Source organism: Podarcis raffonei, chromosome 12 (assembly GCF_027172205.1).
Source record: "Podarcis raffonei isolate rPodRaf1 chromosome 12, rPodRaf1.pri, whole genome shotgun sequence".
Taxonomy (NCBI): Eukaryota; Metazoa; Chordata; class Lepidosauria; order Squamata; family Lacertidae; genus Podarcis; species Podarcis raffonei.
Genome location: NC_070613.1, coordinates 35,594,179 through 35,609,741, shown reverse-complemented (window position 1 = coordinate 35,609,741; position 15,563 = coordinate 35,594,179). Strand labels below are relative to the sequence as shown.

General features: G+C 41.1%; 1 protein-coding gene across 10 annotated transcripts in view; it reads left to right on the top strand.

The window, feature by feature from the left end:
- OSBPL3 (oxysterol binding protein like 3) overlaps window positions 1–11,822 on the top strand; it is a 94,391-nt gene extending 82,569 nt beyond the window's left edge. For all 10 annotated transcript variants that reach the window (XM_053410613.1, XM_053410610.1, XM_053410618.1 and 7 more), the window contains 9 exons: window positions 880–1,130; window positions 2,405–2,542; window positions 3,663–3,726; window positions 5,964–6,042; window positions 7,312–7,456; window positions 7,680–7,824; window positions 8,418–8,544; window positions 8,942–9,064; window positions 9,997–11,822. In XM_053410613.1, coding sequence (XP_053266588.1) covers window positions 880–1,130; window positions 2,405–2,542; window positions 3,663–3,726; window positions 5,964–6,042; window positions 7,312–7,456; window positions 7,680–7,824; window positions 8,418–8,544; window positions 8,942–9,064; window positions 9,997–10,093 — 1,169 coding nt within the window. In that variant the 3' untranslated portion in view covers window positions 10,094–11,822. The remainder of the gene's footprint in view (window positions 1–879; window positions 1,131–2,404; window positions 2,543–3,662; window positions 3,727–5,963; window positions 6,043–7,311; window positions 7,457–7,679; window positions 7,825–8,417; window positions 8,545–8,941; window positions 9,065–9,996) is intronic.
- The last annotated feature ends 3,741 nt before the right edge of the window (window positions 11,823–15,563 follow it).

The window sequence follows — 15,563 nt, the reverse complement described above, 5'->3', positions numbered from 1 at the left end:
CGGCCCCCTCAAATATTTTATGGGTGGGAGGCCAAAAGGAGTTGGCACTTATGCACTAGATTTACTGGTTGTTGTTTTCTCTTTCTTCACAAAGGAGGCAGAACAAACAGAACAGTCTATAGCTATCAAACATATATGCTTTCCCTGGAATAAAAAGTCCTGCTTAAAATGTGGCAGGGTGTTGTTGTTTTTTTAAAAAGTGTAGCTGATAAAAAGTATGACACCTTTGGGATTCTTCTCCATGGTTCTGGGCTGGCAATTAGCTGCACTGGTCCCATGTTGCGCATCGTTGGAGCTGGAATTTGAAAACTAATTTCCTACTTGAATACACAGAGATGATCTTCCGAATTCAAGCAAAATTAAACACTTGCTTAAAATGGGGAGCAATTCAGTTTCAGGAAAACAGATGGGGGGGGGAATAGAGACCTAATTTGGTGCAAGGAGTCTCAAATTCCTGCACAGCTATGAAACTTTGCTGGTTGTTCTTGGGCAAGCCACAGTGTCTCGGCATAACTTACATCCTCTTCAGGACTGTGTTGAAAGAAGCCTCTTTCTGGTTTGCTACAACCTGCCAACCTAGCAGTTCAAAAGCACGTCAAAGTGCAAGTAGATAAATAGGTACTGCTTTGGCGGGAAGGTAAACACCGTTTCTGTGCACTGCTCTGGTTCGTCAGAAGTGGCTTAGTCATGCTGGCCACATGACCTGGAAGCTGTACGCTGGCTCCCTCGGCCAATAAAGCAAGATGAGCGCTGCAACCCCAGAGTTGGCCACAACTGGACCTAATGGTCAGGGGTCCCTTTACCTTTACTCACAACTGCAAAAGTGTGGATATTAACCATGGGATGTTGCCAAATTTAATCCTGGCCTCTGTCTTCTAGACAGTGTTCCCGACGACAGCTTGGAATGCCATTCCAAGCGGAGGACGTGTCTGCCGGCTCCGTGTCCCAACACTAGTAACATCAGCCTCTGGAACATTTTGCGGAACAACATCGGGAAAGACCTCTCCAAGGTGGCCATGCCAGTGGAGCTGAACGAACCGCTGAACACTTTGCAGCGCCTCTGCGAGGAATTGGAGTACAGCGAGTTGTTGGATAAAGCGGCACGTACGCCCAACCTGTTCGAGAGGATGGTAAGAGGAAATTAAGGAATTTCTAGAAGGAAAGTAAGTTCTCTTTTGCATGTCCGCAGGTATATAATGGTTCGTGCATCAGCTGTCAGGAGCAAGCCGGCCAATAGTAAATCACACCAAGTAAGTGGAGTTAACTCTTGACCAGAAGAAACAGGAGATGAGCACAGGAACTCTTCTTCGGTAGGTCTTGCCCCTATGAAGCAGTTGCAGAGACTGGAGATTCCTGCCTTCCCACAGTTGTCTTTGTCCGCGGGTGGCACTGTGGTCTAAGCCACTGAGCCTAGGGCTTACTGATCGGAAGGCTGGCAGAATCCCCGTGACAGGGTGAGCTCAGTCCCAGCTCCTGCCCACCTAGCAGTTCGAAAGCACGTCAAGTGCAAGTAGATAAATAGGTACTGCTCCGGTAGGAAGGTAAACGGCATTTCTGTGCGCTGCTCTGGTTTGCCAGAAGTGGTTTAGTCATGCTGGCTACATGACCCGGAAGCTGTCTGCAGACAAACGCCGGCTCCCTCGGCCAGTAAAACAAGATGCACGCCACAACCCCAGAGTCATCCGCCACTGGACTTAATGGTCAGGGGTCCTTTACCTCCTCTCCAGGGCTTTGCCCAAACAATCTGAGACTGCGTCTGTGTGCCTGCCTCTGCTCCTTCCCCTCCCTCTGTTTCTTTGTATTTGCCTTCTGGAAGCTATTTGGTGGTGTTATGATTGCAGGGTGCCTGGACCCCCCATGAAAAGCACAGTAAACTGTTTTTGCACCCCTTTCATTCTGTGCATGAAGCAAACATTCTGGCTGCCATTCAGAAAAATTCACGCTGACAGCTCCATCTGCCCTCGATGGAGCTTTGACATGGTTTGTCGTGGGGAGTCTACCTCTGCTGTTTCTATGAATTGGTCTGGAGATGCTTATTGTGCTTTTAATGAGAATGAAACCATAATAAAAATCCAGTAGTCGTTTTATTCATTGCAATGGAATTTAGTTCAAAACAGCCATTTAATTTTGGTTTTCTTCTTAAAGTCTATTGCAATTCAGGAACTTTAGTGTCATTCTGTAAATACTGAGTCATGTTCCCATGCTAAAGATATTGTTCCAGATTGCAGGAAACATATCTGCAAATATTAAAATTGCAAAGTAGAGAAAAATGGTGCCTGCAGTCAGTGTGAGATCAGAACATCCTCCCCCCAAAAATAAGTTTTTTAAAAACTCAAAATGCAGCAAGAAATGACACATACCCCTTTATTAATGACCAACATAATATTATGTCTTCTGTTTTTAGGTATATGTGGCTGCTTTTGCCGTATCTGCTTATGCATCCAGTTACTACAGAGCTGGAAGTAAGCCTTTTAATCCTGTGCTTGGAGAAACCTACGAATGTATCCGAGAAGATAAAGGCTTTCAGTTTTTTGCTGAACAGGTACTACTTTTCTGTTGTGGTCCAGGCTGAAAAATTTGCTAGTTCTGATTATGTGGCAGGAGGTTAATTTTATACTGAATTGCTTCAGTTGACTTTTGCATGCATACATAGCTTGAACTGAGATTGTTGAAAGCTGTGGAATAGCGTGGTTACTTTGAGAAACCACCTCCAAATCCATATATTTTAGAGTGGGTGCCTGGCACCTCAGTGTTTTCTTTACACTCGCTAAAATACTTTACTTTTACCACTGCCCTGTGTATCCAGATGCCAAGTGAATTATATCCCTTAGTTTCCTGGCAGTAACTATACATAAACTTGATATAAAACAGCACAGGCTCCACTTTAAAGTGAAAAGCAAAATTAATTATACTTTAAATGACTACAGTATAAATAGATGGTTATGTTAGCTTGTATGGTTACTTTATGCTGAGCTTGGTTGCTATTTCTTGTAGCTCAGAAATCTTACGGTTTCTTTTCTGTTATTTAAATCTGTAGCAAATTTCCGTAAACCACTCCAACCCGATTAAACACTTCTCAGTCTAGAGACTATATTTCTCTAAGGTGAGACAGAAATGAACTTCAAAAGGGCACATTATTACTCAACAGGAAATACTTCACTTTTTCTCAGGCCTGATCCTTATCGTGTACAAAATAACACTCTCTAACAATAGCTCTGACTGGAAACCAAACTTGATGTTCAACTGCCTTCTTTTGTTATTTGTGTTTCCCTGCATCTTTATTTTATTTTATTTTATTTTATTTTTGGATTCATTTTATTTTTTTGGATTTTATTTCTTTGCAAGTGACTTGATTTAAGACAGTTTATATACCGACATTTATTTGTTTTTATTATTTATTTTAAAAAATAACAGTCCTCATTAACAAATTAGTGTTAATTGCTTTACACCTGTTCTTCTGGGTTGTTTTTCTAAAACATTTTTTTTAAAATGTTTCGTTCTCCATATCCAACGCTGGTTTTGCTATCACAAGCTCCCTCTTGTGGTCAGTGCTGTGCTTAAAATAAAATGAAACTATTAAAATAATTCATGAGAGAGGAATGGAAGTCATTAAAAAAAACTAAAACCTGTAGCTGTAACGGTAACTTTTCCCTTCCTCTTAGGTCAGTCACCACCCACCTATATCTGCATGTCATGCTGAATCTGATAACTTTGTGTTTTGGCAAGGTAATTTTTTAGCTTATTCTTTCTGGTTTTTACTTGAATATGAAGGAAATCTATAAGCTCACACATTAGTGGCAGATGTTAGGGCAGCTTCAGATGTTGTGCTGGCCGTGCCAAAGCATCTGTTTGTATGGCATTATGGGGAAACACAGACATTGGCATAACAAACATATGTCTCCTCAACCTTGGCTAACCTCAACCAGCCTTCACCAACCTGGTGTCTTCCAGATGTTCTGGGCTGTAGCTCCCATCAGCGATGCTGGCTGGGGCTGATGGAAGTTGTAGCCCAGAACATCTGGAGGACATAAGGTTGGTGAAGATCCTTGGCAGCCTTGGACCTTAGGATTTAGTGAACCATCTGTAATTGAAACAGCTTGATGTAGCCAGTTTGGAGGGGAGTGTTGTTTTAGAAATGGCTGCTTACCGCCTTCCCAGTAAGCGGTGGTTGTGGCACCACCCAGGTCCCCTCGCTGCACGACGCCATCTTTGCGGCCGTTGCTGCGTCCCCTTGTATGGTGCGGGGGTCCATGGGTTCCCGCGAGGACCCTCAATTCAAATAGGCCAATCTGTGGCATCTCAGGGGGGCAGGTCTTGGGGAGCGGACCTGGCTGAAGCAGGCTTCACTCAGGTCCACTTCCCACCTATTTATCTTGGCTGGCCTTGCATGCAGCAGCACAGTCGGCTGAGAGCATCACATTTGTAGTGTTAATTCATTTAGCCCTCTCTAGTCAGGTGCATCTGGGCAAGGGGACTCTGTAGCTGGGCACGCAAGGCAATTGATATCATCTTGCTACCATAGACTTGAAACTGGTCTGTGGTATCAATACTACTCTACAATAATAGCATATACAGTAGTACCTCAGGTTACATACGCTTAAGGTTACAGACTCCGCTAACCCAAAAATAGTGCTTCAGGTTAAGAACTTTGTTTCAGGATAAGAGCAGAAATCGTGCTCCGGCGGCGCGGTGGCAGCAGGAGGCCCCATTAGCTAAAGTGGTGCTTCAGGTTGAGAACAGTTTCAGGTTAAGAACGTACCTCTGGAACGAATTAAGTACTTAACCCGAGGTACCACTGTATAAGTGGGGTGTGTGTGTGTGTGTGTGTGTGTGTGTGTGTGTGTGTGTCTTTTTAAACACACAGAGAAACAATGTAATAATGGGCTTTTACAACATTTTTTTAACAAACCAATAGAAAAACGAATTCTTGCCCGTTTCCCCAAACATTTGAAAGCAAGGACACAGTTAAACAGCAACGCACTAAGCCCTATTGAGTTTACATTTGAACAGCACTGAGTGGGTTGCACTCAGGGAAACGAATGCAAGGACAGTTGGCTTATGCTTAAGTCTTCTGGAAACCTCCACTACTTAAGAGACTGAAGGATTGTATTCTCTGCTTGTCATAAATGTTTCAGATGACTTCGTTGTCTAAAACAAGAGTCCGGTTCCAATCTCCAAAGAGGAAAAATTAAAGCATCTAGCCAAATATGCTGTGGTTATACGAACTGCCATGATTTAGGAATCACAATATGTTTGCTTTAAGCATCTTAAGTCAGTATAGCTATTTGTCACCAGGCTGAGTTTTGTCCTGGTTATATTCAGCACCATTTGAAGCTTAGGAGCTGTGATGTTATGGTAGTGAAATACGAGATTTCACTATAGAGTTACATCTGACTGCAAATCTGTAAATGAGCAATGGAATGTATACTGGCCAGTTTTGTGCAAAGTGAATGAGCCGCAGCTAATTTCAGGCTCACACACTCCTCTATCCTCCTTCAGTGTGGCTTGTTCAGATTTGGGTGAAGCATGGTCTGTTGTGTTGTCTGTGTGGTTCACTTTAGTTATGATTCATTTCAAACAGGTCACTTCCAACCATGGTTTCTGAAGCTTCTTGTTTAAAGTAACCATTGTTATTGTCGGCCACAGTTTCAGGGCTGCACCAAGCTGTAGTTAACTAAAAGTGAACACAAAAGCTTCCAAAGTCATCATCATGGGTAACTGGGAGCATAAGAGAGAATCCATGAACTCCATGTTTAGTGTGATTGCTCACATACCGCTAAACCATGGTTTAGCATGACATTCAAACGCAGCCACTGTTTGATACCTTTGTCAATTTATTGATGGTCTCAGGCTTAAAGTAAAACCTTTAGTAAACAATTCAGCTCAACAATAGCAATATTGTTGTTAAGGATGTACTTAGTTTATTACTGACTTTTTAATTGATTTATTTTTTTAAATTTCAGATATCAGATGGAAAAACAAATTCTGGGGGAAATCCATGGAAATAGTGCCAGTTGGTACAACACATGTAATTTTGCCAGCGTAAGTTCTGTAATCGTATGCAGGCTGTAGTTCACATTTTGCAGATCTGGGGTTGTCAAAACTCCTTTGGCACAAAAATCTCCATATTTTTTCACTTTCCATAACCTAGCAAATCATATGGTGCCATAGAGAGAGAATTATGTGCATAACATGTATACAAGACACCTGCTATCAGAAATTCTTTTAACTAGGCATACCTTTGGACTGAACCTGGGACATGCCATTATGGGCTCAACATTCTGTCGCTTATAAAAATTTCACCTGTTAGGCCAACAGCTTAAAATTTATCATCCCATGATCAAAGTTTGTGAATGTGGCAAATTCAGACTGATCTGATTGCAACAGGTTTATTGGTTTTAAAATGGCTACAAATTGATCCTTTTTTAAACAGGCTTATCATATATTTCTTTCCAATTTTGATGAAAACTGTAAATGCACTTTATTCAGGTTTATTGAGGAAGGCGATTTCTCATTGGTATGGTGAAGATCTGTGCAGCCATTGAAAAGTTGTTAAAGCTTATGGCAGCAACTACATACAAAATAAGGGGTTGCGTATGCAGTTCAGTTCCGAAGGGGAAATTCTGCTAGCACTCCCAATATTTGCTGAGAGCGCCACCGTGTGGATGCCATGTTCAATGCCTATTCCTTTATGTGTATGGCAGTGTGCTGTAATGATTAGGAGGTGCAGTCGCTAACCATGTGCACAATTGGAAATCTAAGAAACTGTTGTGGGCAGCACATACCACAACCCCCAACACGCGAACACGTTGTGACCTTCATCATAACCCCACTGCCCACTTGCACTGCCATTCCCTGTGCTCCTGCACTGACACAGGCAGGAGTCCATTCTGAGGGGATTCCTCCAGGAATACAATAAAATTCAGATGCTTCAAAAGGCAATTCAGAGCCACGTATTTTACCTCTTTTAGCATCTGTTGATTTTATTAATCTTTTGGATTTTTAAAAATACCTGTTCTGTTTTTATTGAGAAATTTAATGTTTTATATTTTTGCAAACCAGGTTTTCTTAGAATCAAGTGGTATATAAATTTTGCTAAATAAGATAAATACCGGTAAATTTGCTATCCCCAAGTGCAAGTTTTCTATCTCGGTGAGATATTTTCTCCCTTTGCTTTGTCTCTGCTTTTCTTGAAAGGAATCAAAATTGGATATTCAGGGTGTTTGAGATGAACTTTTTAAGTAAAACCATTGATTTTGTTAACTAATACTTTATTACAACATGAAATCACAGTCCTCTGTTTTCTTCTAGCTATAACGACCATTATGAATGGAATAAGGTGACATCTTGCATTCATAATATATTAAGTGGACAGCGGTGGATAGAACACTATGGGGAGATCATAATCAAGAATCTGAATGACCACAGCTGTCTCTGCAAACTTACTTTTGTAAAGGTAATATTAAAATTACATTGGATGTTCTCAAGAGCCTGTGCCATTTAATTTAAAAAGTCAGTAAGTTTACTAACAGAATTTCCTGGGCAATGAGGATGTTGAATAATATCCTGAGGTTGTAAGCTTACATAGTCATTTCTGGGCATATCTATAGGAGCAAGCTAATTCACATTTTTTTCCTGATCTTTTGAAGTGATTTTGGTTTTGCTCATTTTATCTCCAGACAAAATACTGGAATCACAATGTACATGAGATTGAAGGAAATGTTTTGGACAAAAATGGGAAAGTAGTACATCGTATTTTTGGGAAATGGCATGAGAATATATACTGCGGAACACCATCTTCGCCAAAGTGCATCTGGAGAGCAAGTTAGTGACCAATCAACCATTTTATTTTTATACACATATAAAGCATTTGCACTCCCTACCTATGCTCGTCTATTGACTGCCACCTGCCACAATCTTAAGTTTCAGTACATTTTACTATAGTTCTTTACCATGCTATATACTATGGATGGAGTCTTGTAATGGAGAAATCCATAATAATTCACTATAAATGACTGTCTAGATAGGCCACATTTAAGACAATGGCCATATGCAGATAATGCTCAACCATGGCAAATAGTTCAACTGCATCCATGGTTAAGGGTTATCTTCAAACCAAAGCAGAGCAGTCGAAAACAAAACGGGAGTGGAAAACAAGAAATAAAAATGGGTAAAAAAAGTGGTATAGAATAAAACCACAGAGACACATCCATTGTTGTTAATTTTAAAAACTTGTAGGAAGTCCTCTTGATATCTAAATTAGCATAACCAGTTTTGCCTGGCAAACATCCCTATGGAGGGAGTTCAGAGACAGGGGTGTTGCCACAGAAATGATGTATGTAATAATTGCTCTTAAGTCATGAAATTATGAATAGATTTGGGCTGGAGAAAATAATCAAATCCATTTTTATTTGCAGATCCAATGCCAAAAGATTATGAACAGTGGTATGGTTTCACACAGTTTGCATTAGAATTAAATGAATTGGACCCACTCACTAGGCCTCTGTTACCATCTACTGATACCCGATTTAGACCAGACCAAAGGTATTACTGTTTTTTTTTTGTATAAATAAATGAAGTTTCCTATAGCTGAATACATACTGAGGCAGCACTTATTATCTTGTACCCTTCAGAGGCAGGATGTGCATGTGTTGTGCCCATCATCAAGGAAAATCAGTTCTTACTGGTCAGTTTTTTAGGAAGGACAAAAAGGGAGTAGAGATCATTACCTGCCTCTGAAATGTCAGGGTCCCTTCCCTCCCATTTTTTGTTGAGTTCTGGAATCAGTTCACTGGTTGTTTTTCCCAATCTGTAGCCTGGGGCAATGATCTGGTTATTGGTTAAAAGCTCTAGCTACTTCATGGTTTGCAGATACTAAGCTAAGGGAGCCACAAAATAAAATGGCAACAATGCTTTGTTCTTTTATCGTTGCTTATGGCAGGCTCCTAGAGGAAGGGAATATTGAAGGAGCAGAAATGCAAAAACAAAGGATTGAGCAGCTACAGAGAGAGCGGCGGAAAGTGCTAGAAGAAAACAATATGGAGCATCAGCCTAGATTTTTCAGGTATTTTTTTTTAACATTTCTTTGCTGAAATGTCTGCTAATATGCTAGAAGAGTGGCACAGAAAGTGATCCACAAGATCCCTCTTCATGGTTCATTTCTCAGAATATTTACCTAATTGCTAAAGCCATAATTTTATTTATGTCTTGTGGCTAAAACAATGGGCTAGGAAAACCAAAGAAATTGTTTTCTTGCGGTGGGGTGGCTGAAAGCTAACTCGGAAACATGTTGGGAGAAGTGAGGAACCAAGGAATAAATGGGGCATCCTGGGGCTCTCTAGATGTTGTTGGACTACAACTCCAGTCATTCATGACCATTGGCCATGTTGGCTGAGGCCGATTGGAGATGGAGTTGAATAACAGCTCAAGGTCCAGGACACAGCTCCCAATATCCTACTCATGGATTTTTCCTGCAGAAACATTGGTTCCTCATCACTGCCACACAGGATGGCATTTTTGAGTTGCCTAGCTAGTTTGGGAGTTGGGCATACAGTCGTACCTTGGGTCCCAAACGCCTTGCAAGTCGAATGCTTTGGCTCCCAAACATCGCAAACATGGAAGTGAGTGTTCTGGTTTGCAAACTTTCTTTGGAACCTGAATGTCCAACGCAACTTCCGCAGCTTCCGATTGGCTGCAGGAGATTCCTTGGTTTCCGAACGTTTGGGAAGTTGAACGGACTTCCGGAACAGACTTCTGGAATAGCATAATTATTCATCATTAGCCACTGCTGAATGTGTGAAATGTCAGACTCAGACCAGGGAAATACCAGTTAAAATCCTCACTCAACTTGAAGCTGGTTAGATGTCTAGTCTTACTTTGCAGGGTGATTCTGAGGATTAAATGGGGTGTGGGAGGAATATGAATGCCACACTGAGTGGCATAAAACATACATGTTTCACAGGAGAATAAAAAAAAGCTCTGTTAATTGTTTGACAGGAAATCTGAAGATGACTCCTGGGTCAGCAATGGAACTTATCTAGAACTTAGAAAAAACCCTGGCTTTTCCAAGGTGGATAATGCTGTCTTATGGTGAAAAAAAAACCGAAAAGGACATTATAGCTGCTGTATCTCTGATTATAAGAATGGAAATGCTGCGTATCACCATAACCTTCTAGACTCCTGCTTGATTTAGATTTTTGACAAGCACATTTGCGTTATTCTGTTTGTCTTTTGCTATTTTGATAGTAACCATGATTTATTTGAATGTACCAAAAACTCTAATTTTCTTGACATATATATTTAATAAATGATGGTTGAATGTTATCTCTGAAAGGGGGGTGGGGTGGGGAGGAGAGAAGCTTTAACACTATTTTTTTCCAAAGGATAATGCAAGTTCAGATTTAATGCCTTACTGAGTTCTGTGATAAACAGTATTGGCCAGGAACCTTCAGCCGCACTACAGTAACTGAATGGAGGCATCTGATCCCACCCCACAAGATGTCAGTAAGCTAACCAAAGCCAGAGTGAGTGTGTTTCTGTCTCTTACCTGAGATTCCATCTCGGTTACTGATCTTTTTGGAATCTTTTTTTGTGGTTTGGATTTGCTTTGTTTTTGAGCACATGGGCAGAGCAATGCATAATACCACCAGTCGGGTTGGATGAGATGGAGGTGTTCCTTCACCCAGTTCTGCCTGGCTGTGCTGGGCACTGCTACCATGGAGCGGCTAGCTGCACCCACCTCAACTGTGGATAAGCGGAAGGCACTCCTGTGGAATCCCTGCTGGCAGTAGCTGCTATATATCCCCAAATCAGTAGAAGAGCTGCATAAGCTAAGGATCGCTTGGATCCTCAGCCAGTCCAGCCACCAGTTACTTGTGGAAACGGGCCCAATCTGGGCCTCTCTGCTGTACCAGCCTGGAGCTGGTATAATAAGGAAGCAAAATGGTTGTTGTCCCTACCCTAGCTGCCATTGGGCTCTGGGATGCAGCGGTCAGTCTTCACTGCTCTGTTTAGTATCCCTTCCGTTGCAGCCTGCTGGCGGTCTGGATCGCTCCTGTTCTTTTTACTCCATTAGCTAACCTATTCCAAGAAAGTAGTACTAAGCGGTAGTAGCATTGATAGTTCTACTGCCTTACAAGCAAGCAAAAGGACACAGACACTTAGGAACTTCTCTTATCCCTTGTTGACCTTTACGGAAGCTGGACCACCGCAGACTTCAGCAGGGCTCGCACACTGGAAGTTGCAAGTGGAACGTGTCCCAGATTTGTACAGTTGGCGTATATGAATCGTGCTGTGTAGACTGAACTTTTGAGACACGGTCCAACCAAAGTTAGCGATGGCTTAATTCATGTTAAAATCCAATAGAAAAGCTGTTAGTTGCGAGCAGCTACCTTTTCCTGGAAAGTACCATTTGGTTAAATGCAATTTAGTGGTACTCCTAAACAGAGCTTGTGGGTAAAAAAAATGACCAAATGGAAAAGAAACACGGTTTTCTTTGGGGCTGGCGATATCTTTACAGAGCATGGACTCTTTATTTCACTATTCTGGTTTGTTTTTAATAAAAAGATCCTGCTAGACAATTTTTTTAAAAGCCCTCCTTTTTAACTATTTGCAAAGTAGCTAATTGTGGTTAAGAGACAGGTGTTTTCTGAAATAAGATTTCGGTATTTTCTACCTCTTCTGAGCAGCACATTTATTATCTTGTATTATTAAAAAAAACCATCTGCCTTAGATACAATGTATGGAATATATGATCTTCCTTTACCTGTTTAGTGTTTTAAGGTAAATATTTGTCTTGCACTAAAATGGTTATGTTTTTCCTATATCCTCTCTATGTATTCTAATATCTTCATGAGCATCTTTAGCATGTTGAAGAAGGAATCCAAAGTAGACAAAACAGCACTTTGGAATGTAGGTGGCAGTCTTGTTTGTTTTTCTTTTGTTAAATCACAGTTTTAATATAATATCATGCTAAACAGGAAATGTGTGTGCAGAAAATTAGAGTCTGAAACACATACTTCTATAAGCTTTCAGGTCCATTGCCTACAAACTGATGGGAGAGTGGTCCTGGATTACAGTGTTGAATGGTACTTTCTTCATCTTAGTATGTAGTACATGTCTTGCATCCAAGTGCTGTGAACAGAAGTAAAATACATTCATTTGAATATGCGTACGGAGTTTTTCCCTGCGTGAGCTGCCCCAAATCACTTATGGCAAAGGGAGCAGCTCCATACAAGCATTTTGTCCCACCTGGTTTAGAGCTGTTCCTTCTAATAAGTGAACAGGTTCAGGCAGGTTTTTTCCTGCATACTGTATAGCGCACAACTAGATCACAACTAATTTAGCTAGACACAAGATGCATGAGGACGAGCGTTCGCAGCGGCACAAGCACACCACCATACAAAACTAAAGCTAACATAGTTAACCAGTTTGTTCTGCAGATGCACATTGATGGAGTGGCAAAATAGAAAACGTTAATGACCTTCTGAACTCTCCCATTTATATATGCCTAAGCAGTTTCAAGGGAAACAAAACTTTAGCAAAACTTCATAAACTTTCCATCTGAAGGAGGGGGGGGACGACCCCTCAGACATCAGTTAATAACTTCTCTGTTTGTTTGTTTGTTTGTTTGTTTGTTTGTTTGTTTATAAGATCATCCATTACAGTAATATCATGTCTATCACTCAGCACAATTGCTTGCTGCCTCATTAAACACTCAGGGTCTAATTAGGCACTATGTTCGCCCCATATTTATGCCCTTAAGTGCAATGGTGGTGTTTTTTATACAAATTGGTAGTGTGGGGTGCAGGCTCTGAACTAGGACCTTAGCATGGAGGGTTCAAGGAGGAGGGCAACCAAAATGGTCAAAGGCCTGGAAACGATGCCTTATGAGGAACGGCTAAGGGAGCTGGGCATGTTTAGCCTGGAGAAGAGGAGGTTAAGGGGTGATATGATAGCCATGTTCAAATATATAAAAGGATGTCACATAGAGGAGGGAGAAAGGTTGTTTTCTGCTGCTCCAGAGAAGCGGACACGGAGCAATGGATCCAAACTACAAGAAAGAAGATTCCACCTAAACATTAGGAAGGACTTCCTGACAGTAAGAGCTGTTCGACAGTGGAATTTGCTGCCAAGGAGTGTGGTGGAGTCTCCTTCTTTGGAGGTCTTTAAGCAGAGGCTTGACAACCATATGTCAGGAGTGCTCTGATGGTGTTTCCTGCTTGGCAGGCGGTTGGACTCGATGGCCCTTGTGGTCTCTTCCAACTCTATGATTCTATTCTATGATTCTATGATTCAAGGCTTTCAGCCGTTGCCCCCTGCTACAGTCCTGGTTAGGTGGTCCACACCAGTGATGTGCATAAGAAAAAAATGTTCTCATTCATCTCAATGGAAGCTCTTTTTTATAGGCAAATTGCTGGTCTGGGCAGTTCAGATTAGGATTATGGAGAGCGAGGTAAATAAGGTTACCAGATTTTTTTCAATGAATCCGGGGACACTTTTCAACTCCCTACTAAATAGATTGATTTTGTCAGGGGACTGATTTATAAATCCGGGGACTTTCCCTGGGAAACGGGGACATCTCGTAACCGGTAATGCCCCCCCCATACTAGAGTCCCGATGTGAATTTGGGACCCTAGATCAATATGGAGATAACATACCTAGTTTTTCATTCATATAAAGCAATGACAATTATTCTAACTTTTCTTCCCCACACCCTTCCATCCACATAGCAGTTTACTTGCAGTGTTTCACTATTTGACAATATCACACATTATATATTTTGTGCACTAATTGAGATTTCTTGTAACTTGTAATTTTCTTTGGAACAATTCCTTCTTTAAAAATGTAATTATTTTCCAGACAAAATTTATTCCATTTTTGGACAGGTTCACTCTTTCATTTACAATCCATTTATTTGTATATCATCTCTGGCATAAATCATATTCCGTGCTTACAGTCAGTTAAGATTTGGGTATTTAATTTTGCCTTGCACTTTCAGAACTGTTACTGCTTTAGATGCTTAGCTGCTGCTGCTGCTGTCCTTGGAAACGCTTGTTTCCTTTTGTCTTTTATTGCTTTGTACAGTTGAAGTGCAGTTTTAAAAAAACCAAAACATTTAATGCAGCTTTTAAAGAAACAGATACAATCATTGTTCATGAGCCAAGAGCTTACCGTAATGCATGCATTAGTCAGTTAATGCTGGGATAGAACTCTAGGCTCCAATTCGAAAAGGAACATTGCTCTGTGCATTGCTTCAATTTTTGTTTCCTAGACTTTGTTTTGGTTTTTAAAAAGAAAGATTTGCACACCCTGTGGATGACCATGTTCATTTCGCTCTTTTCAGGATTTCACATACATAGAATGGGGAACTGGATGCATTATGAAACAGTCATATGGCCAGTTCATCACACACATTGCATCACTTATGACAGATAGCTTAGCATCATTTCATCTGACCTTTATCACATTGACACAGGGCCGTAATTTCACCTTTTACACACATATCATCCAGTCTTCTGCAAAACCCATAGCTTTTCTTTTTCAAGGGAGGGCCGAGCCCATGAATGCAGCAATTGAAAGTAAGGGTTTCATCACGTATTTTTGTGATCTTTTAAATATTTCCAGCCTGATCACCTCTTATTCCCCTGAGTTATGTGCATATGGTAAGAGGAACTATCAGCCCACCTCACAAGAGCAAAACATGGCAGGTAAATATGCCAACCATCACCATCACCATAGTAATCCTGGATATTAGGCAGCCTGGTTTCCCAATATTTGGGGGAGGATGCTCAAGTATGGTGCAAGGGCATGCACACATCGCTTGGTGCTGTCTTAGCCTTTTGGATCCAGTTATGTAATTTGACTGGTCCCACTCCACTGAAATTTTGCATGTTCATATTATTACCTGCAATTACCACCTAAACAATTAGATTACTGTAATTCACTCTAAAGGTGTAATTAGGTGTAAACCTGCATGATTTACGTGCCACGAAAGAGGAAAGGAAATTGCTTCAGCAGCTGCTGGGACCTGGCTGCATATCCATACCAACTCATTCTATACATATCTGATACTATTTGAGGGCACTTACAAGTTGAAGGTTTCTGTCAGGTACCTGACAACTGCACTCTGGCACTGGCAGGACTGTCTGTTCCCTTTCTGGTTTCAGCTGCTCTACACTGATTTGCAGCATTGGCACAGGAGGAACAGCAGATCAAGGAAAGTATTAGCAGCACTCTCTTCTGCTGTGCTCAGACCACACCTGGAATACTGTGTCCGATTCTGGGCACTGCAATTTAAGAAGCAATGAAGCACCAAATCAGTGGTGGAAGCTTCAGGCTATTCTGTTAGGGTGATATTTTTTTTTTATTAAGTTCTTTTCTGTTTTTGATACCACAAACTACCATCTGGAAGCACCCTTAGTATCTTATCAATTAAATATACATCCAGATACTACTACTACTACTGCTGCTGCTGCTACTACTACTACTACTACTATTATTATTATTATTATTACCAGCACTATATTTATGTCCTACCTTTCTCCCATAACTGGGAATCACAA